Source organism: Ostrinia furnacalis, unplaced genomic scaffold (genome assembly GCF_004193835.3).
Source record: "Ostrinia furnacalis isolate ACB-3 unplaced genomic scaffold, ASM419383v2 OfSCF0154, whole genome shotgun sequence".
Taxonomy (NCBI): domain Eukaryota; kingdom Metazoa; phylum Arthropoda; class Insecta; order Lepidoptera; family Crambidae; genus Ostrinia; species Ostrinia furnacalis.
The window spans coordinates 38,746-65,888 of NW_021130393.1; the positions used below are offsets into that span (position 1 = coordinate 38,746).

Genomic DNA, 27,143 nt, shown 5'->3' on the forward strand with positions numbered 1-27,143 from the left:
TTTGCTTGGAAACTGGATAAGAATTAATTCCAAGAATATTATCTCAAATAGTACGTCCCATGGCGTTGGAGTGGTTTGGTCTAATTAGAGTAATTGGCATGCCTGGAGAAACAGTGTAGTTAAACAAATGATCTTTCCTATTTCTGATGTTTAGCACACATACTTATGCTTAGAAATGAGACAGGGCTTAATAAAAAAATTACATTGGCAATGATGTAATGATTTAATTATGGATTTTACACACAAAACTAGCTTTTTGAAATTGATGATAATTTAAGCTACAACATTGATAAGTCTATAAAAATCCGTCCATTACTTTTTGTGTGAGGAAGTAGTGATAGATTTTGCGTCAGGTCTTTTTATTTTGCTTTTCGACGCCTGTTCTAGTAAAATGAGGTACTCAATCACGTTTCCTCCATTGTTCAGCATAAAATTTAACTTTACTAGTGTCAATTGAGGTCCTACTTCGGAATACCATTTCTTGATTAATCTCTATCCCGCTCTCTCACTGTTTCTAGCATATATAAAAAAGATAGTAAAGGTCGTCATGTCGATACTAACGTATTTAGCATACCGTTGACTTTAAAGCTCGCTCAAAAGCTCGTGTTAAGCATTACATTGCGGTAACGGGTTAAAAGCTTTCGTACAAACGACAGCACATCAAGCTAAAGTGTGGGATCTTATATAGCTATAATAAGGGAGAATTCGCCATAAAAAGTTTAATGTGCGGTTGACTGTATCGTCACGATCCTGATGTTTTAATGTGCGGTGTTAGCGCAGCAAAAAGTGTGTACGATATTTACTAAAGTTAAGAACCGTTCGTATTTGCGTTAGGAATTTTAAATAACATTATGAAGGTTTAAGTAAAGCGAATTTTGTGTTATTCTATCAATAGGAAAATATGGAATATTTTTTGGCTATTTTGCAATATTATTATCATATAGAGTGTTACGTTATGTAGTTTTCTAATGGATGATGTGTGAAGGTAAAAAGCAAATATTGTTCAGATTTAATTCTGAAAAGTACAACATCACTTATTACACGTATAAATAAATAAAGACTTCTTAGATGATGAGTATTTTCATTTAAAAATACAAGTGAAAAACGAATTTAGCACTACAATAATTCAAAGTTCAAAATCTACCAGACTGAAAATATTTCAAAATTCACTCACATTCACAACACCCAACATTTTCGACTAAACGGATCCTTATCACGAGCAGAAGGTACATTTAAAAGCAATAAAGAGGACAAAAATATTATAACTTCACAAAAAAGGGGTTGCAACTGACAGATGCGAAAAAATAAAGCATGCCTTCGACACTTGACGTGGGTAGAACAGCACTCGAGCCAAAAGTTACTCAGGAATATTATTTCGGCGTCACAGTGCTTTTATTTTAGACGTCTCCATTAGTAAATTGTTGGTGGAATACCTGAAATGGAGTTACTTCTCATTTTGATGAGTTTAAACAAAATAAATGGACGCCAGATTCTTACTCGTTATAATATCAGACTCAATGGTCGGTCATTAATATTGTTTATTTTGTGGAGGACCTACTTTAAAGAGTGTTATTAAATACGTACCTACTGAAACTAGTTATCTTATATTTACTTAGGAACATGCCCTTTGAATAAAATAATAAGGAAAAATCAAGGAAACTTGAGGGTTTTATTAGCAGTTAATGTCATACATTCATTTTATCATTGCTCAATTAAGTAATTATTAGTTTACTAAACCGAACCTAACAAACTACAGAATAAATATTATGAGATTATTACATTACTGTTACTTTTTCTGTTTTTAGCTAAAGTTGAAGAATTTTTAACATAAAACATTCTTTTGTGATCCTTTTTAAATCTCTGGATCCATTCTACGAGGAATGTTTATTGATAAGTACTTATCATCTTCCCAACAGTGCTATAAGATTTCACCGTCTAATTATCCCACATAATCGTAACCATAATAACGTAATGTTTGGTTATATCTAATTACATTCATACTATTTTAGTCATCAAAGGCTGCTCATCTTAGTGTAATACAAACATCATTACAAAATCATGTAAACACGGCTCCCTTGCTCATTATGGGGGATTAACACCGTCGTCACAGCCCAATATAATGATTTTGCGTATATTCATAATATAATTATATGGCAACTGTAATTGTATGTAAATGTTTACAGCTTGTAAAGTAAATAAAATATTAGCCAATCCTTTAACATACTTATCTGCCATAATGAGAAAACTCTACACTGGAATAAAAGGGTATAAGAACTCGTATTGAATTTTATATACTTATTAGAAAATTAATTAAATTTAGGATATCAATCAGATGACGATTATAAGTTTTCATACTCTTTTCTGAAGCTGTTTCGATGCGAAATATAGAGACGTGACATTTACATTTTCAAAACAAAAATGTGGGGGGTTCGTATTTCAGGCAAAGCGTTACCTGTTTGTGACATGTCCTTTTTATCGACCTTTCGTTCGTTTCAGCCAAATGACGTCCACTGCTGGACAAAGGCCTCCCCCTAAACCAGTGTTTTTCAACCTTTTTCATGACACTACCCCCCTAGTATGAAAAAATTATTGGCGACCCCCCGACCGTTCGCTTTTTTTTCATGCATTTTATAATGTTGCAAAGATGTTTGTAGGGACTGAATACTTTAATCCATACAACATTTGCATAATTAGATTTCGGATTAATCTGTCTCTATAAGTTTTTTTTTTACTGACGTAGTTTTTACGACCTCTCGCGACCCCCTTATAGAGGCTTCGCGACCCCCCAGGGGGTCACGACCCACAGGTTGAAAAACACTGCCCTAAACTTTCCATAACGACCGGTCCTACGCTGCCCGCATCCAGGTTCTTCCCGCGAGCTTCACCAGATCGTCGGTCCACCTAGTAGGCGGCCTGTCCATGCTACGTTTTCCGGCCCGACCTTTACCCGTTCCAAAATCAATGACTGTGTATTTTTAACGCCACCATTACACTAATGGACAGGCTTTTCTTCCTGCGATATGACCCATTGTGCTCGGGGCACGTGTTAGTAGAATCCACTCAGTCACGTCTTTCCTTCTACCGTGGTATAATTTGGTAAGTTTCACCATCGGTTAATAGAAACGTCACGGAACCAAAGATTTGTGTAGTTGGGGTTCTTTGGGGAAACGAATTGTGACGTTTTCGGACTAATCAACACTAGTGGGAAGGTAGCTAATGGAATTCGTGATTTTCGGAGTTTTCGTGTCAGATTTTTGACTGTTTAATAAAGGTAAAAGCTTTTAGGTTTAATAAAATGTTTTACTTCTGTTAGTGTACCAGGATCCCCCAATTTTCAAACAATAAATCAAAAATCACTCCAGAGGAATCTAAATATACAGTGTGAGTGATAAAGTGTACATATGAAATTATAATATTTTTATCGATAAAAAAAAGTCAAAAAATATCAGTTTTTTATTTTTATAGTTTTTTTTTCTTTCAATTACTTATTCTAAAGAAAACGTAATAACTTTTAAACTAAGAGGTATATCCTGATAAAATAAAAACAGTAAAATAACAGGCGATACTAATAAAATACATAAAATACCCAGAAAATGCCAACAAATAATATAAAATTAAATGATACTTTTGAAAAAATTCTACATTTAAATTCGTGTTTTTTGGGTATTTGATAAATTACTCCAAAAAATGCCCCCATAACAGATGGTTTTTATTGCTTTGTATTATTCTCTACATTCGTAAAACCAAAAATCTCATCTCTTTCCCCATCACAACGTTTGCAGTAATAAGACTAAACTATCTTAAACTTCTATAGTAATAAGACTGAAATATCTAAATGAATATAAAAGTAAAATAATTTTTTGTGAGTTTTTCAAGGTTAAATCCGAATGAAACTAAGAGAGGCTGATTGATACCTTTTTAAATAAATAAAAAATAGTCTTTTCAGGCTCCCGAAAATCTCACATTGCAAGTCGGGTGCTGAGGTAGCTCAATATTCAACCACCACGACATGTTAGTCATAATTCATAACAACAATTGAAATGGGATGTTGCAAATACCACTGTTATAGCAATAACAATCAGTGTAACTGCGTTGTAATTACGGCAAATGATTATTACCGCTATTGTTCACTCACCAATCAATTTGACTAGATTATTGTTGCAACGACCAGATAATATTGTTACGAATATAATTGGTAGTGTAATTTATGTATTAATAAATTGATCCAACTGTCATACTAATCAAGTAGCCCCAAATTAGCACGAGCTTTATTATGTATCTCTATGATGCATATTTTGCATAAAAATATACCTATAGTCTAAATCTCATATTCATAAAAAGTACTAACATTTGCTAAAACTATTTTAGTTAAAACATCTTTTATCCCTTTAACATTGAGAACAAGACAAAAACTAATAATATTTTAACTAAAATAGATTTAGCAGACGTTTGTATTTTTTATGAATAAGTATGGGAGTAAATGAAAACAAAAACAAAGTGTTGTCTAATAACAAGTCTGTAAAACTTTTAAAATTGCAACGAGCAGATTAAAAATATACAGTAAATAAAATTCAATCCTATAAGTAAGTACCTACATGAAATTGTAATAAAGCTGTTGTCTTAACTGACAATCATAACTTTTGGCGAAAATAAAATACCAAGTAATAGTAATAGAAATAACAATAATTCTTTTGAAGACTTACGAAAAATATAAAACATGAAGGCTCCACGTGTCCCTAGTCCCTACTAAAGTAATCGTACCGCAATTACACGATATTATCCCAAAATATCTTCTTTTATTATTGTCTGGAATGAAATTCGGCATTGAACCACAGAAAAGGGAGAACAGCATGACTTTTATAAGCGCAATACAGTCACAATGAGAAAGTAGCTAGAATTTAAATAAACGGATAGTCAGGTGTCTTTTCTTTGGTGTTTAAAACAAAAGGATTCTATTTTCAACCGACTTCNTGTTTACTCTTCGAGAGCTCGCGTCATACTGGCAAAGTGACAACCTGACAACATTTACCATGGCTAATTAAGCCTTGGTAAGTGCTAGCGGGGTAAAGACGAAAACGTCACTCGTTACGCGTCCAGTGGTTTGTTCGTCCAAGCACCTTACTTAGCATTTTTGTGACCCACGATGATGAAGTGCACGACGGCCCATGAAAGTAACGGACCGAAGTAAGTTTATTTTTAAATTAAAAAACCTTTCTCTAGAAATAGCCCAACTATTTAAGTCATCGTTCTAATTGAGTGTTGAAGACCATAACGATACCTCTGGGCTCAAAGGTCGTAAAGGACAAAATACCGAAAATGAGTTATTTATACAGTTTTACTCAGAATTTAATTCTCTATCGATCTGTATATTTAGTTTGTCGAAATTCCCAAAAAAAGTGCCTTTACGACCCATCATATTTGATAAGCTAAACAGAATTCATCGTGAAAATTGGGATGTAAATACCATTTGATTTTTTAGTACAGTTACCATGGTAGTAAAGAACAAGTAAACACAAATTTTTGGGCGTATAATGTACATGTAGTATATCTATTGTCCTATACAACCTTACATTTTCATACCCAAGTCTAAATAATTTGTCCTTTACGCCCTTAGATTATCTAAACAAATATTTTAAAAATCTACACAGTGAGGATATTAAAATAACTGTGAAGGTAAATTTTATAGACGTTTCTTATAGTATATATATAAGTATGTGCGTTTGGAACAAATGAAAGAACCTAAAAAATCATCAAAAATATTATAATAAAACTATTTTAAAGTGTAACATTTATGTCATTTGTACATATAAAATGATGACATCTACCCACATCGGGTAAAGTAATGTTGCTAATTATTTCCGATTTAAAAGCTAATTCTACTGGACTATAAGCAGGCATCTTCTTACTCTTTATTATGTATGTACACTTCAGACTATGCACAAAGTTATACTTGTTAAAGGAGTGATCATTTTTGTAGTTAAAACAAGAAACTTTCTGAGTTATTATTTGAATTAGACTCGATTCAATTAGTAAAAAAAAAACACCTTGGTTTCCTGTTGGGTTTGTTGAATGCAAACGACTTAAAACCCGAATTTCCTCAGAATAAAGATTACTTCCTCCTTCTAAGGATTCAGTCGTGGAGGAAAATTTTAAGGAATACACAAACAAACAAAGACATAAATAAAAAACACATCGTTACCTATCATCTTTTCCCGAAAATGAGAATATTATTTATACGGAAAATTTTGATAAGTATGCTAATAAAATTGAACTGGCTGTTTTACTTGGTCTATGGTTGTGTTACTAAAGCTTCAGCACATAGAATAACAATCGTATGACTAGGCGCCCGCGCGTTCGGAAGTAGGTACGTTACAGTTGTTTATGTACGCTTGTAGACATAAAATTATATATTTAATGGTGAAGTGTTACAACGATGAATTGGTTTTGCTATTCGTATTTATGTAGGTAAAGATTTTTTCACAGATTGTACATACTTAGGTATCTCGTAGAACTGATGGTCGTTGAAGCAGAAAAGTTCTCGAGTGCAACCATGGACCAGAAGACGCGGTGTGGGCAGGCCTCTCAGTGGAGCGACGATCCAGTTAAGGTCGCGGGAAACACTTGTATGCAGTACATAACCGGTCATTGTGGAAATCATCGACGGAGCTTTTTTCTAGCAGTGAACGTCCTTTGGTTGAAACGACGACAAATTGTCTATTAATATCTTCTTCTATTTTCTTACGTAAACCACAATCTTAGATACTTAATTTCTGAGAAGAAAATGGTCTGCACATTATTTGAGAGATGAATAGGATTTATGACACTGTTTTTATAATTGAAAAGCTGCAAAAAAATCACTGTAAGAAATACCTTTTCAATCACAAAAGACCTGATATAAAGTTTCCATAATACAAACATACCGAATAGGAGAAGAAACTTTTTATTGATTCAAACATCTGACCTAGTTCCAACGTAAACTTGGGAAACCGTCGATGTAACTTAAAAATTCTCAAATGGTTTAGCTAGAAGTCCTTTTGCTCGTACGAGCAACTCAAATAATTGGGACAAAAGTAAATTACCTAGTTCCGATCGGGCTCCTTTGAAATTTAAGGCAGTGTAACGACTCGTATTTACTTGGTTCTTCGGTCCCAATCTTTGGTCAAACCAAATCAAATACCCATTAATGAATTATGTCAAGGTTTCAGCTCAATTCCTTGTTAGGTAGCTGACATAACAATGGGATCAAACCTTATGGGTAGATCTAATCTGAGGTGGAATTGTGTAAAGCAATCTTAATTATTTGACAGTTCATAACGTACGATAAAATCCTTTAAACTAAGCGTTTGACAGAATAATCGTACGTTATGAACTGTCAAATGATATAATAAAGTAAAGTTTACACAATTCCACCTATACTATTTTAAACGGTACGGGGAAGATGTTGCTCTGCATTTCATCTGTTGAAAATTTATGACCAGGCCGAAAGTAGGTATAACAGTGTAGTAGACAATGCAGCTCAACAGATTTATTTACATCACATTGTTAATCTAACGCTAAAGATGCAGAACTTACTTTATTAAAACAAAACACTTCAGATAAACTTATTTTATTTATCTGAAGTGTTTTGTCGTGAAGCATCGAAACGGAATCTTTCATAATTTAGTCTAAGTTGCTTGCACCACCTAACTTTGACCGTAACTTTAACGATAACCGGTGTTTTTTGTATGGAGTTTGACAGATGTTTGACGTTTGTCTAAGTTAAAGTAAGATGGTGCAGCCCAGCCTTAGTATACGACAAGACACGTCTTAACCCTCTAATTTATCATCCCGTCAGACAAATAAAATCACAAAAACGGTGACGATATTTCCAAAGTCGCCAAAAATGACACACTCACCAAGGTTATCTGCCCGGTGCACGGGAAACATTGCAGCGCATAGCACCACCATCAAGCTCGCGCGCGCCATCTTGCGTCAGCTGTCATGCGCCCACGTCGCCGCACGTCCGAGACTCGAACGTGTTAACGACCATGTCCCTCCGGTGTTCACGCACGGAGGGAACCCGATCTGCAACAATAGGGAGATTTCTGTGTCAACGTTTCTGGGGTAATGGGGAGAATGGAATGGATTTGTTCAGATGGATTTATTTTTACAATTTGTAGCAGTAGAGTCCGCGCCAACAAAATGAACTAAAGCACACACTGAACTTTCATGATGATCTCAACATTATTTCGCTTTATACAAACTAAGATAAGAACTAAATAAATTATTAAAGCCATAGAGATAATCAAAATAAAAAAAGAAAAAAATCACGGCACGCATCCTAGCCCGGATGATTTACAAAATGGGAAAAATCAGGAAAATGTTCTTATAAGCCTTGTTTACACTTCCTTCCCCCATTTGTTTCGTTTCCACTAAATAAACACCCCAAAAAGTACCGGCAATAAATACTCGAGTAGTTCGCAATCTCCCATCACTAAGGCTGGGTTGCACCATCTTACTTTAACTTTAACAAACGTCAAAAATCTGTCCAACTCCATACAAAATTCACCGGTTATCGTTATAGTTACGGTCAAAGTTTGGTGGTGCAACCCAGCCTAAGTACGCCCTATTTAGCCGGGTCAAGAGCTTAATAAACAAGACCGTATATTATTGCAGATATCTCAAAACAAGAGCCATGAGATAGAGATCGGTGCGGTGAGCCGACCGAAAACACAAACCAGGATTAGAGAACTTAGGCTACATATAAGTGGTTAAAAGGACTACAAATAAGTGGTTGAAGTAAGCCTTTTGTTACACGGTTTAAGGTTATCTTGAGTAGATTTGAGTACAGGGTCACATACTTATTGACCTTTAACCTTTCATAACTTTATAAAATAACACATCATAGATTGATTTTTGAGGAAAAGAAATTAAAATATCGCCTCTCTATCTCTCATGAGTGATAAATCAAATCTTTCAAAACCAAAACCGGATCTTTATTTGTTTAGATTCGCTCTACCAGCATTTGCTCAAGCGCAGCAAGTGCTCAGAAAAATATAGCATCCCAACCTGACAATCAGTATGGAAAGTGTAGTGAAGGAAAATTTAGTGGTGCATGGTGCTCGCAGTGAAGACTAAAAGACCTGATTAAGATAATAAAGGGCACTACTTAAGTTAAAAGTGATTTGTATTTCCACACCTGTAGACGTAGCACCAAAATAAAAGCGAAGAACGATGTGTAATAAACTATTTTACTGCAGTAAAAAAATAAATGTTTCACCATAAAATAGTATCTACAACGATCCATTATCCTACTTCTCTATTAACTATCACTAAAACATAAATAAAATTAAATTGCAAAAACAACCGTTATTCTCCGAGCATTTCGTGAACAAATTCGACTTGTTCCAAAGACGGATTATTTGGATTGTAAATCTTTTGATATCTCCCACGCCTACCGATAGGGGACGAAAACAATGGCCATGAATTAAATTTGCGATCCTTTGATCTGGCCGTCCGTCTGTATAGCAGCGCCTGTGTAACAAAAAGGACTTATTTGGGAAATACGTTAGAATAACGCATGTAGCTTTTATAGTTGTAAGACGGGCTTTTATCTTTGTTGTTTCTTAAGCCCCATGCGTAATATTTGTTTCTTCTGAAGTGACAAACCGGTAGTGATAGGTGAGTATCATAAAACAAATTCACGTTCCCAAAACAAATTATAACTTTATAGTTTCTTATCATCATCATCATCTCAGCCACGGGACGTCTATTGCTGAACATAGGCCTCCCCCAATGCTTTCCTTGTTGACCGGTTGGTAGCGGCCTGCGTCCAGCGCCTTCTTGCTACCTTAACAATGTTGTCAGTCTACCTTGTGGGAGGACTTTGTAGTTTCTTATAGTACCTGACTAAGTAATTAAGCCACGTAATTGAAATACCACTACATATTCTATTTATTTTTGTGGCATCTTCATGTGAGATTTACTGTAACGAAAAAGTGTTGTTGACTGGGAGCTTAATCGATGGATAAATGTTTAGGTACTCACCTATCACTTTGCAAAAGCTTGACACCTTTTAAAATAAACAAACCTTATAGGCAATTAAAACTTTATAACTCGCTTTGAAACACCCTGACAAAATAAAAAAGAGAAAAAACGATAACGCTCTTCCAAAAGTAATTGTTGAAACCAAAGACTATCAAAACTTAGTCTATCTCACATAAACAAGGCAATATACAAGAGAATAATACCAAATCGTCGTCCAATAACGATTACAATCGAATCGTACACAATCGTTAATCATATTTACTGATCGCTCCCAAAAAAGTTTCGTCCGAAATCAAAAACAACGCAGCATTTGGGAACAATTAAAACAAGTTTATTGTTTTGTTCTTTCGGACACGTTTCGTTTAGGCGCTACGTTTTGGCGTAATGGCTTTAAAAGCGTATTATTTTTGTAAATGGAAATGGAATATCGTTAGTTGTCAAGGGCATGAAAATGGTGGATAGAATTTGTAAAATTTTTGGATGAAAATGATATCCAAATTTTAAAACACACGTCACAGACAGCTGATTTTATTTTTCATATCTATCTACTTATTATGAAATGCAGGTTTTTGCTATATCTTCGGCTTTGTTCTCCCAATAATCTTTAAATACAACTCCTTTTAGATTGAATCAACTATTCAACTTTGAATTCCACGATACCTAACCGTATTTCAGGGCGTTTACTATACTTTAAAGTTGCTTTTCAGGTTTACCACGTTACTAGAGACGGTTCTTACCTACTTATCCAACAAATTAATTTCTATTAGCAATAAGTTGTTAAAACAATTACTACAGAAGCTAGATCGTTCTTAAAAGTTATTCTATTAATAAAACTAACAACACATTTGGAAGCCATCAAAACCGCCGTAAGTATTTAGTTTAATCTAACTCTGCTACTGGCTCCACGCCAGGTAAGTTCACTGTCACAGTTATTATATTACCCCGGATAAAGTTCGTATCACTTCATGAATTCTAATTATTACAACTAGAAATGCACCGTTCCTGAGAACTTCGTTCAAGTAGGTGATATTGCCGGAATATTTCACTTGAGTGAAAATATTGGAAGATACTACGAAAAAACATGGCTTTCAGTGGTTGATTTTTTGTCGTTGGTTGAGTTGTAACCGCCTCTGTGGTGTGGTAAGACCACCTGCTTCAGACCCAGAGGTGGCGGGTTCAATTCCCAGTGAATTTTTTTGTTCGGCTTGTTCTAAGTCCACCTATCTAGCGGATCTAAAATATGTCGCTATAACCACAATTTTAGCAGCATTGTTATGTTCCGGCAGTTAAGAAGTATGAATAGTCAGTTCCTATGTGGTTGAGGATTCCGGGTGAAGCTCGCTTCCACCTTCGGCATGATCATCACTGTCCATCAAGTGAGATGCAAGCCAAGAGCTTCCTTGTTGCGGTAAAAAAGAAATCCTAATTACAAGAAAGTGTAGCACTGTAGTAGCTACAGTAGAAATGATGAGGAGTGAATAGTTCTGTTACCAGGTAATATTTCTCAACTTGAAGAATTTTCCTAGGAATTTCTGTTTACAACACTAGCTTAGTTCAGTAAGTTCCTGATGTTTTCATTGACATCGGTATGCAGATTTGAATTGCTTTCGCAGTTCGAGATTTACATTCCATTCCGAATTTGGTAGCCTATATTAGGCAACAATTCAAAGTAATTTTCAACTAGAGAAATAGGTAGAAACCTACCTACACTATACGTTGCGATACGTCATGATGTGAGATATGCGTAATAGACCTCTATGTTTTAATTTTGATAGAAAAATTACATCATGTTTAGTTAATTAGATTAATTTATGATCTTTAAGGGCTATATTTCACCGGGACACCATGGCGGCGCAACCAAAATTACTCACCTGGTGTCCGTTTGGTTGCGCAAAGCTGTATACATTTTGTTGGTAGCGGCGACTGGTTGGGCCGCCATGGTATCCCGGTGAAATATAGCCCTAAAGGAGTCTCGTTTGAATTCTAGTTCAATCTAGCATACCCCTTGTGTTTGAATTCCCATTTATTAGTACCTATTCCTGCCTTGATTTGGCTTGAACCAATCTGTCTGAAAGAACTAAAGGATTCCGTACTTCGGTGTCATGACAGACACATGAGTGGATCAAAAAGTATGACATTGTAATGAACCCAATTGCTATAAAACACACGTTATGGAAGATGAAGATGCACATTACATCTATTTAATACAGTTCGACGACATCGTAAAGGTAGCAGGGAAGCGCTGGACGCAGGCCGCTACCAATCGATCAACATGGAAAGCATTGGGGGAGGCCTATGTTCAGCAGTGGACGTCCTATGGCTGAAATGATGATGATGATGAATACAGTTCATCTTTTTCATACGAGGAAAATGTCACAAACATAATTTACAAGAAGCGGCGCTGTAAACACCAAGTTTCAGGTCACTACTCGCGCTAGTACCCCATAAACTGCAAATGGTCTGCTATGTCTTAACTCAAACTCTTAAGCTATGGTATCTTCAACTACATAATGGCTGGCTCGATAGGGCTGCCATCTATTCTGATTTTCACGGACATTCCGGATTAAAACTTTTTTTTTATTGAAAAACCTAAATGTTACGGGTTGCACAAATGACTAAAATTTTAATAAATCATCATACGTGGGTTGGCAAAACACTCCTGAAGTTATAAGGCGCTTTTAGACTCGTTTGAAGTTCTAGGTTAGGCTCAAAAGCGCAATTATACATTCCACATTTGAGGGAAAAATACAAAATATTTTTTCAGCCAGACATCCATAGGTATGGTAATAATGGAGTACCTACAATTTTTAGAAACACAGTATCAGCCTAAAAACTAAATGATCTTTGTAAAGCCTGTTCGATACAGTATTGTCAAGACTTACATAATGGTAACCCTACTCCTAAGGAACCCTTTACATCCGACTAGACGCACAGTTTATGACCCTAGAGAATGCGACTGTAATACAAGACTTGTGTTCGAGAACCTTTAATTATAGAAGGTAATTTAACCCTTGTACATTTTAAGGTCGGTAGTACAATTACGAATAACAGGAGTAAAGAACTTTTGGTTTAAGAAAAATGTACAAAATATTCACCTTATTTTTACTGATTGAGCTAATGGCTTCATAAACACCTAGGTAACAATATTGTTTAAAATATTAATATTCATTCTTCATCGTCAATTTTAAATCATCACCCAAACAATTAATTAATTAACCCAAAACACAGTGAATATATAAGTTCATTGTTAATTTCATTTATTTGATTCAAATCATAGTGATTTGATTTCAAAATGTATTTTCTTGCTGGAAATAGCTGTATTATTAATTTTTGATCTCCACTAATGGCGTAACTTTCCATAATACAATAGGTAACATAATACCTATTTGTATGTAAAATAGCATATGCAATCGCATCTAGCAAAATGATGTTGTACTTAAATTAGATGATCACTCTACAATGAGCGTTAAATAACGACGTACTATAAATCTTTTACAACGACAAAAATTCTACTCAATCACAAACTGAACAGTGACAAGATGGAAGAAAAATTAGCAGTACAACAAAAAGGACTCAGTTACAGTTATAAAGCAATTAACAGTGTGACAAATACACAGCGGGCCAGGGAAATTGGGCCTGCCTATTATGATTTTGATATATTACACCCCCTGAAAGGGACAGAACAGGTGGCCGCGCGTTCTTTCGGCACTCTGTCCTTTTTTAGACTCCCCCTCCATTTAGCATCGTTGCGGGCTGTTTCGTCTTATCCCCGCACATCTTTTATCTGTTTTGTCACAAAAACCGGTTTGTATACTGTCGTCTCATCTGCTTTTTCTTGAGTACGTTTTTTAATCGAGATAAGTGCAGTGACGCGTTTTAGTCGAATCTATTTTTGTGTGTCATTTCTGACTTGACTGTGAGGGTGGAGTAATAAAATTGTTTAAAAATAAAAAAAAGTTGTTTTCTTGTCGATAAAGAACGTAGAGTTTATTACAACACTAACAATTAAGACATGATTTGGAAATAAAACTTCTTTAATCTTTGAATCTACACGAGCCTCATTCACTACACATTTTTCCTATAAACTTTTTATCTGTAAATTAATAAGTAGAATTTTCATATTGAATACAACCTACGCGTTTTTCTGGTTTCAGCAAGACAATAGAACGTTTTCATCTTTTTTATAATAAATGTAGTAAGTATCCAACTTTCTAAAGCTTTTTTTGTGAATACAGACGTTACTTGAATCGCGTGTAAGTGGCTTGATGGAAGAAAATTTTACTGTCGGAGCTGTAAATGTAATGAGAAAGTGGCGTGATTCATAACAAAACGATAAATCAAGAGCAACGGCTGCAATTAGAGAAATTATACATCAACCCTTTTAGATGAGGTCAAAATATATCATGATGGAGCGCATATTTTAATAGGCGTATTTATGGAGGAAATGCGGGTAATGTACCTTACTAGCCTTCTTTTTGGGCCTTGTGAAATATCGAGACATGAATTTGGTAAGATCCTGATGAATTCAAATATGTATGACCTTATTCCCCTTTGTTCCTAAAAGAAATTTATTTTGCAGGAAGTTATTTACGCTGGGTTGCAACTTGCACCATCTTACTTTAACTTTGAAAAACGTCAAAAATCTGTCAAACTCTACAAAAAACACACCGGTTATCGTCATAGTTACGGTCAAAATTAGGTCGTGCAAGTCAGCCTTGAAAGTTCAAGCTATTTTTCTTCCTATAACTTAAACTTGAATAAGAAACACATTGCTAATTCCATTATTTATGAAAACATCGGGAATGATTCCTCAGTTGTGTAAAAAGAATTACCTATTTATGTATTTTGTAAATATATTTAAAGTAACTTAATACGAAAGGCACACGTTAAGACATTGTTGTATCTACTAACTGATACCACGATAGCCTTTTTTTATGTTCCAAGTTTATCTTTAGCACAATAAAAAACATTATTTGAAAGACACACGTGATTCCATATTCGTGAATAAAACTAAACTATTCATGTTGTTTCCCCTTTTATACAGGAAAATCCATATTGCGAACCTTCAAAGTAAAAGGTAATAAAAAATATATGGTTTCATCAGGAACGTTTCATCAAAAATAAATTGAAGTTACATGGGGAATAGAAAGTGGAATGGAACGCCTATAACTAAAATTGCTGTTATGGTATACGATATTTCCATGGTTATTTTTAAAATGGATTTTTTTTTGTTTTCATGTTTTTTATTTTAATAGCAAATTCAACTGTTAATTGGAAGATTGTAGGAGAGACCGGGGAGAGTTGTGACATTGTTGTACATAGTGCAGACCCAGCCAATAGGCCTATACGATGCTCTAAACCGCGACAAGCTACGAGTAATAATGTCTTTTTATCGAATTTAGGTGACAAACCCATACATTTGTCGTCGAAAATGATCGATACGATTTAATCACGGCGCGCATCCTAGCCTGGCTGAGGGCACAATTATTTTAAGAACAGACACGCTCTAGGGTGGTATAGTATGACCGACTAATCGCTGCGTCTTGAAACTTCAACCGGTCTAACTTTTAAATTTGCAAGTCTGTAAATGCAAAATGTGCGGATAGGCCCCACTAGGTGGATCGACGATCTGGTGAAGGTCGCGGAAAGTACCTGGATGCGTTATGGAAATCCTTGGGGGAGGCCTTTATCCAGCAGTGGACGTCCTTTAGCTGAACCGAACGAACAAAATGAATGCAGAACCACCAATTCAAAGTAGACACATAAAATACCAACACATTCACACTCGACAGTTTCCAGGTCATATGGCCACATGTTTTGGCAAGGGTTAAGCGTTCCATGCCGTCTCCTTATAAACCTGTCCTGCTCCAAGCATTAACCTTATTTTAACGAAGCTCGCGCTGTGGAATTATTGCGCTATTACTTTTATAGCGCTGCCTCAAAAAAGATGGGGTTGTTCATAAACTGGTAACCCCTTTTTCTGATAAAAGATCAGACAAAATAATGTATTTTTTTTATAATAATTTGAATGTAACTTCGTATTTTATAAGGCTATCCATAAAAGTAACATCAAGCAAAAAATGAATCACATTTCCAATCTACAAAATTCTGGACTTGTCCCGATTTTTGGAACAACCTGTGTAAAATATCCTTTGTTCTAACTCTTAAAACGCTGCAATCTAGCCCTAAATAAAGCAAGCCTACAATGAGTAAAACTATCGCTGTTATCTGTCTATCTAAGCCATAACATAAAATACCTACCAAAAAAAAACAAATAGTACTACCTACCTACAGTTACTGACGAAACATGACATGACGTTGACATGTCTACATTATAATTAAGATATTAAGTCCTTTTTCCTTTTTCAGGTATCATTTTAGTATGCAGAGCCACGCAGAGTAATGGACCCTGCCTACGTGAGTACCCAAGCTTACACAACCCTAAGGACCTTCAAACATTAACGTTTGCAAAGTTTTTTGCGCCATCTATCTAACTAAAATTATAAGATTATGACGTCATATAATATACAAGCTCAATCGTCGTTCGAAAGAATCTGCACTGATTTATAATATGAATGAATGTTATGGTAATTTAATCTGTTTAAATGTTTAGGTATTAAGGACTTAAATAAATAAGCTCTCTCTCTCTGTTTTTCATTCACGCAGAGATGGCTTTGATGGCAAAGGAACTGTGGCTAAGCTTATTTCTTTTTATGACTGTTAGTAATGCCTACTTTTAGAATTTATCAAGGTTAGTTCATATAGGTGTATAATCCAATGAAAAAGTACGACACTCATCATCATCATCATCAGGTCATCTCTATAGATTTGACTGCAGGAGCATGCTCCTTATTCTCTACAGGGTGTACCATACCATTTTTATGCTTTTGTTAACATGGGCTAGTGTCGGCTCATATACCCATTTACCTAACATCCTGTATAGGTAGGCATAAGGACTACACGCTGGCCAGACGGATAGTAACTAGTGTGAGGCTTCAATAAGTAGTGGGGTGGTCCTATTCTGCTATCCCAGAAACTAACTAACTATAAACGAACTGAATTATAAAACCCTCACATTATGTAAGATAAAGCTTGAGTAGGTATACTCACTGGTTAGGTTTTTATTGGCGGTCAAGATATAGATCCTGGCTACACAGGAGTTACAGCGGTGGGAAAGAGAGGTGAAAAAATCCCGTTTGAGTGTACTCAAGCAAGCGCATATCCCAATGCACGTTGCTCCACGGAATTTTCGCTAAATTTCACGAAATATCGGCGTGGAAACGCGGTAAACTAGGTTTCTATGGACACACTAATACGAGTATTATAGTGAAATTTGATGTGTATGCATGAACGCCCAACAAAGTTAAATTCACAGATACCTAATCCTGCATACTTAAACGAGGATACTAAGATATAATTCCATAGAACGCGCCAATAGAAACTGTGTATTCTAAAGGCTAGGCTTTAATTTATTTATTGAGTTAATTATTCAAATTACGGTGTCCTGGTTTATGCGGACAAAAAATCAGAGTCAAAAGTTTAATATAAGTTGCCAAAATCATTTGCCATGGCTCGATCCGACCGAAAGCCTAAAGACTATTTATGTATATAGAGATCTAAATGTCATCCTATTTGAATAGTTAATTATAATCAATAAGTACACACCTACTTAAATTGTTTATTTTTCATTAAAATCAAATTAATTGCGTATTTTTCATAAAAAAAAATATTTTCATTAAAATCTGACAAGTGCTTCTTATAATCCTACGCCGATATTTTCCAAATTCAGCATTAAAAAGTGATGACGTCTTAATCAATAATATTTCCAAAACTCATAATGGTTGTTTCTCGTTAAAACTTGACTTTGTACCTATTAATGTAAGAGCTTGAACGATACCAGAGTTCTGGGAAACGTAGAAATTCTCCGAAAAAGACATTTTGCCTAAAATTTCCATGTCATAGCTTTTACATTTAGAAATACAGGCCTAATGCTGTGTCAATTTAAATTCGTCGTCTTACAAATTTAAAATTAATTGAAACATTAATTAATGAGTAAATATTTCTATTTGCATATTTTAATTCTAATTATTTTAATTCTAATTATTTTACCTATAATGCAAAAATTGTCTAAATGTTATACAAAAATATAGGATTGGTCATTTTTACGCCTAGAAGCTTTTCTCCTAATCAACCATTAAGTTACTAGAATTTTTGGTGATGGTAAAGCTAATTTTTTTAGTACCTAATTCATTATTATAATTTTAATCTTACTTAGTATACCTGAGCTTGGAATTAAAGTATTTATTCTCAACATTAAATTATAATTATTAAAATAATTTGACCCTAATCATATTTCAAATGTTAATTTTATACTTTATACGTTTTTGGTTTCACTGATTTCATTATAAAAGACAAAGCATTCAAAACTCATTTGGTAAATTCACATTTCGTTGAACTAATCTGTGCAATCACATGGATTTGACTAAACGCTTAATTAAATTAGCTTGTGTGCAATAAATCTTCAGTGAATTAAGTTCCATACTAAATTGGGCTAATTTTGAGTTATGATCCGTCTATTATCACCAGTTATCTAAAACACTTAATACACTTAAAACCAACTTACATGTTCGAACCAAATCCTCAAAGCGTGCACTTTAACAAAATCATTCCACGCAATCCAAAATTCAAATCAAACTTCCATTAACACGTTCACGGCATTAAACGAACTGTTTTACTGAAATCACGAACACAAGTTGCACAGATGCGCGAACTTCGAAGTTCGAAATTCGAATGGGACGACGGCGCGTGGTGCGCGGGCGGTTGCGCTCAGCCGACTGAAGATTCTGAATCGCCCAGAATCTCGCCCAAACTGCGCAGGGCGGCTACCACGTAACGATAAACGTAAACAAAAGCTGATTTATCGCTATGAAAGTGTAAGCTAATGGTGTTACGTTTAATTCCGCGGTTGTTAGCTTGAAGACGTTGGGTGGTACGGGGATTTACGAAATAGTTTGTAAGATAGAAAAGGAATAATATTCGAATAAATATAGCTATGAAGTCAGAGAAAAAGTTTAAAAATATTTATATTCTGATTTAAACAATTTATTTGGCTACTGAATACAGTAATTAAATACAATAAATCAGGTTTTCCATGATCCATAACGACTATAACGTCCCTCTACAACAAAATCATTTCCATATCCTATACGGTGCGAAGGAGAGAATAGTAATATAAGTATAAAAATAAATAAATAGCTGATAGGTCCAGAGACTTCGGAAAATCATAGTTATATGGTTAAAATATTTCTTCTATCGTGTAGTTTTCAATGACTGAGTTCACAACCAAGAAAGAAGATAAGTGTTTGATTGGCGCACTCAGAATGACGCCATTAAAACCATTGACGCTCTAACTTATAAAAGCAGTTCAACACTGCAATATCTAAGTAATATTTTAACTAAATGTATAGTAGTTGAACTCATCAATCTAAGAACATCTTATTAAACTAGTCTAGATTCCACAGCATTAAACTAGTCTAGATTTTACCACCAAACCGCGAGCGTTCATCTGGTAGATTCTATAAATAATCCCGTATTAAATTAAATTCTCTATCATGAGATACGTCGCGGAATATCTTAGGCCACATGTACACACGACAGCTTATCAGTTTACCAGTTTTTGTTGCACACTCGCCCCTATTACAACTGCACAAGAACCGGCAGTAGTTACGTTGACGTGCCGTCGTCTGTACATATTTTGAATTCATGCCAATTTTACACATGAACCATGCAGATGGATCCGGCGTAGATCAAGAAATAATTGTCTGCGTTAGACAAGGTGTAAACCACCGACTTTTAGATGGCCGATAGTTGGGCCCAATTCTAATTTGTGTGAAGAATCGGCCGATAACAATCGGTGTAGCGTGCGCACTTTCATACATCTCAAACTGATTAACAGCCCGACCCAACTATCGGCCAGCTAAAAATAGGTGGTCTGCACCTAGGCTACGACACGTTTGACTTAAGGTCCTATGTCCCCTAGATGGGGCATGGGCGTCCACAAACAGTCCTCCATCGCGTTCGGTCTAGAGCTTCGCGCTTAATCTCGCTCCAGGTCTTGCCGATTTTCTTCGCTTCGTCTGCTACAGTGCGCCGCCAAGTTTGCTTGGGGCGACCACGTTTGCGTTTTCCTTGGGGGTTCCAATCCAGAGTCTGCTTAGGGATGTGATCGGGATCTCTTCGGAGAGTGTGTTCGATCCAGTTCCACTTGCGGTGCTTGATCTGATCTGAATCCGATCAAGGCTACGAGACGCGACTGACGCGAACTGTGTGACTGGTAGCTAGGTCCGACGAAATTTTTGTCTTGTCTGCGGCAGACAAGATGAAATTTCTTAGCGTGTAAGAAGCCTTAGGGCTTCGTGCGGGCTCGGTCGATGCCGACGATGCCTCCAGTGTGATTAATTTAAATGAGTGTCCCGAACGGTCCATTTACATAATCTGCCAGACGTGTGATCACAGTGTTCTAACATTTCGATGTGAGCGTAAATTGGATGAAAGGATTGCTTTTCTTGCCGTATAAACTTTGGTTATTAGGTTTTTTGGTTTTACTTGCGTTCTCGCATTTCATTTAGTCGATAACGAATTAAAGTAATGTCTCTTACTGTCTTGTTTAACAGTATAATATGCCAGACGTGTGATCACAGTGTTTAATATTTCAATGTGCAAGTAAATTGGATGAAAGGATTGCTTTTCTTGCTGTATAAACTTAGGTTATTAGGTTTTTTGGTTTCAGTTGCATTCTCGCATTACGTTTACTCGATATCAAGTTGAAGAAACGTTACTTATTTTCTTATTTAACAGTATAATCTGTCAGACGGTGATCACAGTGTTTCTAACATTTCGAAATCAAAACGTCATTATTCTTCTTGTTCATCAGTGCGTACCAAAAATTGCGATCTTTAAGATGTAGTAGGTATTTACTTTTAGCTCAAAACACTATTATACTTAATATTCCTTCCTGTCTAGAAAGAACGCGTTTTATTAAATGCCACCTAAGTTAATTTTTTTCTACTACAACTTATCAAATTGCACGCGAAACATCGCCCCAGTTTTTTCACGACAAGCAAATAACTTTAATACTTGACACTTGAAATATGCAAGAAAACATAAGTCCTGTTAATTAATAGCATGAAATGCAAAATACCAACGCAAAGCTTGCATATTAATGCAACAAAAACGTGGAACACACGTCTCTTTTCGCATTGAATTTTTATGTAAAAAAGGGAAATATTTTACTTTTTATCACGAAATGGCGTTGAGGCGATTACCATACTTATTATTTTAACGGGCAGTTTCAGTTGGAGCGAATAACTTCGGAAACCTTTTTAAGTTGAAAAAATATATTGAAAACTATATTACTTGAGTCACTTTATCTTTAAGTGAATCTTTGGACATCTGCCAACCTTATTATCATAAATCAATATCTACTGAAGGTTAACGTTAAACGTTAGATGCAAGAAATAATTACAGGTCAACCTTAACTGAAATGGAAGTAGAGTTTGTACACAGAAGTTTAAGTTTAAGAGCGTTTACGCGAAGCGCGGCGTTTCAAGGGGCATCATTGGAAATGATTCGCGCGCGGCTTTTTTTAATAGTTTCCAAATGTTTATAGCAAAACAATAACAATGAATTATATATTTTTTCAAAGTAAATATTTTAAAGAAGATGTTGTTTTATTATATAAAGCTATTTTTATGTTGAATTAAAGAAGAATAATGGTGTAAAAATCACTTTGATTTTTGGGTATTTCACGTTTTTTTAATTTGTGATTTCTTATTGTAAAATGCTTAAATCTAAAAAAATTCTCAGATAACTATTTGCCCAAGGATCTATGCTATAGGATATAAATGTCTGTTAAATCGTTTTCACAGTATTTTTATAAAAATTTCAGCTTGTAAACTGACGCTAAAGTGGAAATTTACAAAACCTGGGTGGATATATCTTGATAGAATTCTTAAATACTAAACTAATCGCAATATTTTCTCAATTAACTATTTAGACGACGAAATTGCCTAACTATTTATGCCTATAACATATTTGTAATATTACTGGTTAATGATTGTAACGAGTTGAAAAAGTACTGTTTTTGCGCCAATCGGCGTAAACGCTCTTAACAAGTCAACTACAAACGCAATGAAACCTGTGTTTCGTATTCAACCTTATTTTGAATTTTTAAGTGACCTTCATGAAAACAAAATTCACAGTTAACACTGTTGCCGATGGTACATAGGACAGTAAATTAAAATAAATAGTTTTATGTGCTTTCGTTCGACTGTACACTATGATTGCAATCAATGATTGAATATTCCGTAAATTATTTTAGTACCTACCAAACTAATTTCAAATATTATCATCACATCATTTTCAAAAACCAAAACCTATTTGGACCCATCAATATTATCTGGTAGCCTTACGAGAGCACCTCACAGTCAGCCTTTATATGCCGTAAATCAATTTTCTCTCGGCCTTGTGCATCCGGATCTACATTCTGCACGGTTGGGTTATCCTTTAAAACCACCATTATAACAATCACAGGACAATCTAGGGTAATATTACGAATATGTTATCAGAGAATGGTTTTAATTGTACCAAGATTTGCTTTCTTTTAGTAATTTAGTGTTAAGTATAAAATCGTATGGATTAATTAACGCCCGCGTACCTAATGCTGAGTCAAAGAAACCTTGCAACTTATTTGTGCATTGATGTCAATAATACTTCCGATTACAACTTGTTATACTTTCAACTTTATTATTTCTAAATAAAGATCCCTTAATCAAGAGCTACGCATAAGCTATAATGATCTGCGTTTAGAACAATCCCTCTAATGTTAAAGCATCCGTATATTGAGTAAGTCACCCTACACCACACTTGTAGCTTAATTTTTAAGACCTATCACTATAGTTCCTTGTATTTTCGCACTGTACCTTTCCGAATGAACGAACCCTTAGTTGATACGGCATGAAACCTAATAAGCGTCATATTCTTTAATACAACTTATCCCATACCTCGCTAATCAGACCGGACTGTGTTATCCAATATTGCCCAGCTGAATGAACTACCCTATCGCTATAGCCTAGTAATAAGATTAGACAGGCCAGACCGACGGGCTATAGAGTTCCGTTGACGGCTAGTACTTGTCACGCCTAATTTAGTAACGCCAGCTCAAAATTTTACCAGGATGAATAATTAAATTGTAACTCAAACATATTAGGTACAGTAATACGAAATATCAAGTCGCATGTCTATATTGAGGCAGCAAAAATACAAAAAAGTAACTTAATAAACAAATAACGTAAGTAGCAATAGAAAACACAAACAAGACAAAAATTGTGTAAGAACAGTGCCACCTTACATTGGACGAATAAACCACTGGACACGAAACCTACAAGATTTCTAAGGAAACACGATCAACCACTTTTTGCGGGGTGAGAGGTTTGACAATTGTCAAATAATGACATTTAGTGCTGGGAAAAGATCGTAAATTTTTATCGATAGTTATGTAAATGAATGAATGAATGAACCTAACGAGATAAATGAATTATGGATTGATTNTTATAGTATATATATAAGTATGTGCGTTTGGAACAAATGAAAGAACCTAAAAAATCATCAAAAATATTATAATAAAACTATTTTAAAGTGTAACATTTATGTCATTTGTACATATAAAATGATGACATCTACCCACATCGGGTAAAGTAATGTTGCTTTTTATTATTTCTCATATTTGAAGAAACTAGGTATTTGTCAGGTATAAGATAATTATTAAAAGATGATTTAAGAAAATAAAAACATGCTATAAAATAACGTATTACCTAATTAAGTTAGGATAGTCATCATAAAATAAAAATGAAATAGCTAGATTTGTTAAAAATATTATGAAAAAAAAAGTCACCTTACTGTAGTACCTTAGGTGTCATTATTTTGTATGCACAAATCACACAAATACTACACTTTACAATTATTTTTAATGATTTCCTAGTAATTTTGACTAACGCTCTTAATCAAAACCACTTTTGAGTTTTGACTGTTACAATTATAATAAATTAGTATAGTTTCTAAAGTTATTTGGATCAGCTAATAAATAATAACTAGTAGGAAAAATATTTACACAACATGGGAAAATATATGTTAATCTACTAAAAAGCGTGAATGCAGTTTTTTCGAAGTTATATTTTTATATTAAAAATAATTGGCTTTTAAAAACGGTATTATGTAGGAGTAAAGTAAGTGGATGTACTTTACTGGGATGAAAATCTTCCTACTTGTAATCTTACTTACCTAACGTTTCTACTTTAATACCAAGTACAATGACATAATTTTAAGCTACTATGAATTAATAATGTTTAATTTATTTAGAATTTAGAATAATAATTATTCTAAATTCTTATTAAATAATATAATAAATAATTAATATAGTTTGGTTTTCGTTTGTCCAAAATAATTCTATTCTATCTGCACAGACTGCCCTATGGAATGAAATCCGCTATTTGTAGTTTTTCGAAACAATAATAATGATTAAATAAATAAATAAAACTAAATTGGTTTCGGTTTTTCCTATAAAGTAGACATTTATGAAGTTTTATTTAAAAGCATCATAATATTTTTTTTTCTAAATTAGCTTTTATATCGGAAATAGTTTCTTCTAGTTCGAACTAGTTCGAAGATATCAAAACTTCTACTTAAATAGTTTCATAAATTGTGCGCATTATATTATGAAGCTACGGAAAATCATTTTATTTCATTTAAAAGACCATAATTCATTAAAAATATGTGAAGAAATGGTATATTACATATGAAATACCATAAAATATTAAATATTTAAGCTAAATCATCAATTTACCCTTTCATAATACCTTACCTGGATGTCCCGTTACGACCCATGAAAACCTACAAAACTATGTAAATTGTCATTTATTACCTTAGTTTTGTAGTTTTGTGAAATAAAAATAGACTTACGTCCTAAGTAACTTGCCTAGGACGAATATTTGAGGGGCGTAAAGGTCTTTTTATTGTAATTTTGAGGGCGTAAAGGAAATCTATCTCAGTAAATACAGCTCTAGTCCAGTTTTTCAATACATCTTCGGAAAATGCTGTGAATTCTAAGCACTTTCTTCATTAGTCATAATTTAATAGCTCAAAAAACAAAAAAGTTATCGTCGAATAAAAAAATAAAAAAACGTTTTTTGCTTCTCCTGAAAAGTCGTACTTTGTCCTTTACGACCTTTGAGCCCAGAGGTATCGATAAATGTAAGCTCATAAAATTATACTGCTTATCTTACAACCTACTCCGTAGAAAAAGGTCGTAACTTACTCGTATATTTCAATTGGGTTAGCTTATACTTTACGACCTGTAGTGGACAGGAGTTGAAATCTATTGGCCCTTACTATAATATGACGTCATGGATCGTCGAGCTAACTCGGCCTTTTGTCATTCAAAGATAACGTCCTGTACCTAATTCTGTTTATTTAGGCCACAGTCGTCATCGCTAGCTGATAGCATTCTGGACGTCATTTGGCTGAAACGAACTAAGACACCGCCTCTGTGGTCTAGTGGTAAGACCATCTGCTTCAGACGCAGAGGGGACCTCTGCGAGCCTGGAACCGATAAGAGGGTTCGATTCCCAGTGGGGGCAGTTTTTCTATTCGGTTTGGTTGGTGGTAGGGCTTGTTTTAAGTCCGCCTGGCTAGCTACCACCATCTTACCTAAGTCTGTCGCCATAACAACAATATTAACAGCATTGTTGTGTTGCGGCAGTTAGAGGTAAGATAACCAGTTCCTCCGTGGTTGAGGATTCCGGGTGAAGCTCGCTTCCACCTTCGGCCTGATCGTCACTTACCATCAGGTGAGATACAGGCCAAGAGCTTCCTTGTTGTGGATAAAAAAAAACACTGTCTATTATTTTCTAGTTGACGTCATTCTACAAGAAAGAAAAAGCTCTAAAGCTTACGATTCTACGCTTACTAAGACGTAATTAAGACTACTGTCTTGTCCTACTAACTCATATTAAACATGAGTTTTTTCATTTTAGCCATAGACGTCCACAGCTGGACAAAGGCCTCCCTCAAGGTTTTCCACTACAATTGGACCTGCCTTGCCCACATTCAAGTGCTTCCCGTAACCTTCACCAGATCGTTGGTCCATAGAGTGGGAAGCCTGCCTTAAGTGGCAATATTCGGAGCACACAGCTCGTAGAGCTGATGGCCGTTGATGCAGAAAACTTCTCAAGGCGACCACGAACCGGAAAACGTAGTGTAGCCATTCTAATGTCGATTAAAATATTATAACCAACTATCCAACTTTGTGACACAACGCACGCAAAACATTTAAAGCGGACAAAACTATGACAAATACATCTCAAAAGTTTAATTTCGCTTTGCTAGTTTTAACATAGATCGCTTGGAAAGTTTCCACAAAACAATCTAACTATAAATAATGTTCTGAATACAAAACTCTGGAATAGTCAGGACTTTTAGACTGTCTGGAACTCTAGGACTAGTTAGTATAAATTCCTTTAATAGTTTCCTTGTCTCTGTCTACCTTCATCAAGGTATTAGCGGCTGCCCGTGACTTCGTACGCGTGGACCCCGTTTCACCCCCTTAGAAGTGGAATTTTGTAAAATCCATTCTTAGAGGATTTCTACACACTATGGGACCTGGCAAATTTCAAGTTTGTATGTGTTAGAGTTTTTGAGTGTGTGTGAGTGGTATTTCGCTTTAATGTATGTAGGATTAACGAGTCAGGTGAGTAACAAAATTCCACGCGGGCGAAGCCGCGGGCGGAAAGCTAGTGTAAAATAAGTAATTAATTACCAGTATCATTATAATATTTAGTTTATAATTAAATCACTCACAGATATTTAAATATGCATAAAATTATATGCAAATTACCTACTTTACCTACAGACTCCAAACCACACATTGCAGTAATTATTAATTAAATGTTGTTTGTTATAACTAAACACAGGAACCTATTACCTAATAATTCCCTTTAGTAATACGCTCCCAAACTGTCATCGGCTCGTTTGAGCCCGGACATACTGGCTCTTGAAAATTAAAC

General features: G+C 34.9%; 1 protein-coding gene across 1 annotated transcript in view; it reads right to left on the reverse strand.

Annotated features, from left to right (window-relative positions):
* LOC114352865 (protein eva-1 homolog C-like) overlaps positions 1-18,845 on the reverse strand; it is a gene marked incomplete at its 3' end in the record, with an annotated part of 55,215 nt that extends 36,370 nt beyond the window's left edge. The window contains exons 1-2 of the mRNA XM_028304612.1: positions 18,650-18,845; positions 7,896-8,064 (exon numbers count right to left, since the gene is read on the reverse strand). Coding sequence (XP_028160413.1) covers positions 7,896-7,965 — 70 coding nt within the window. The remainder of the gene's footprint in view (positions 1-7,895; positions 8,065-18,649) is intronic.
* Positions 18,846-27,143: the final 8,298 nt, after the last annotated feature.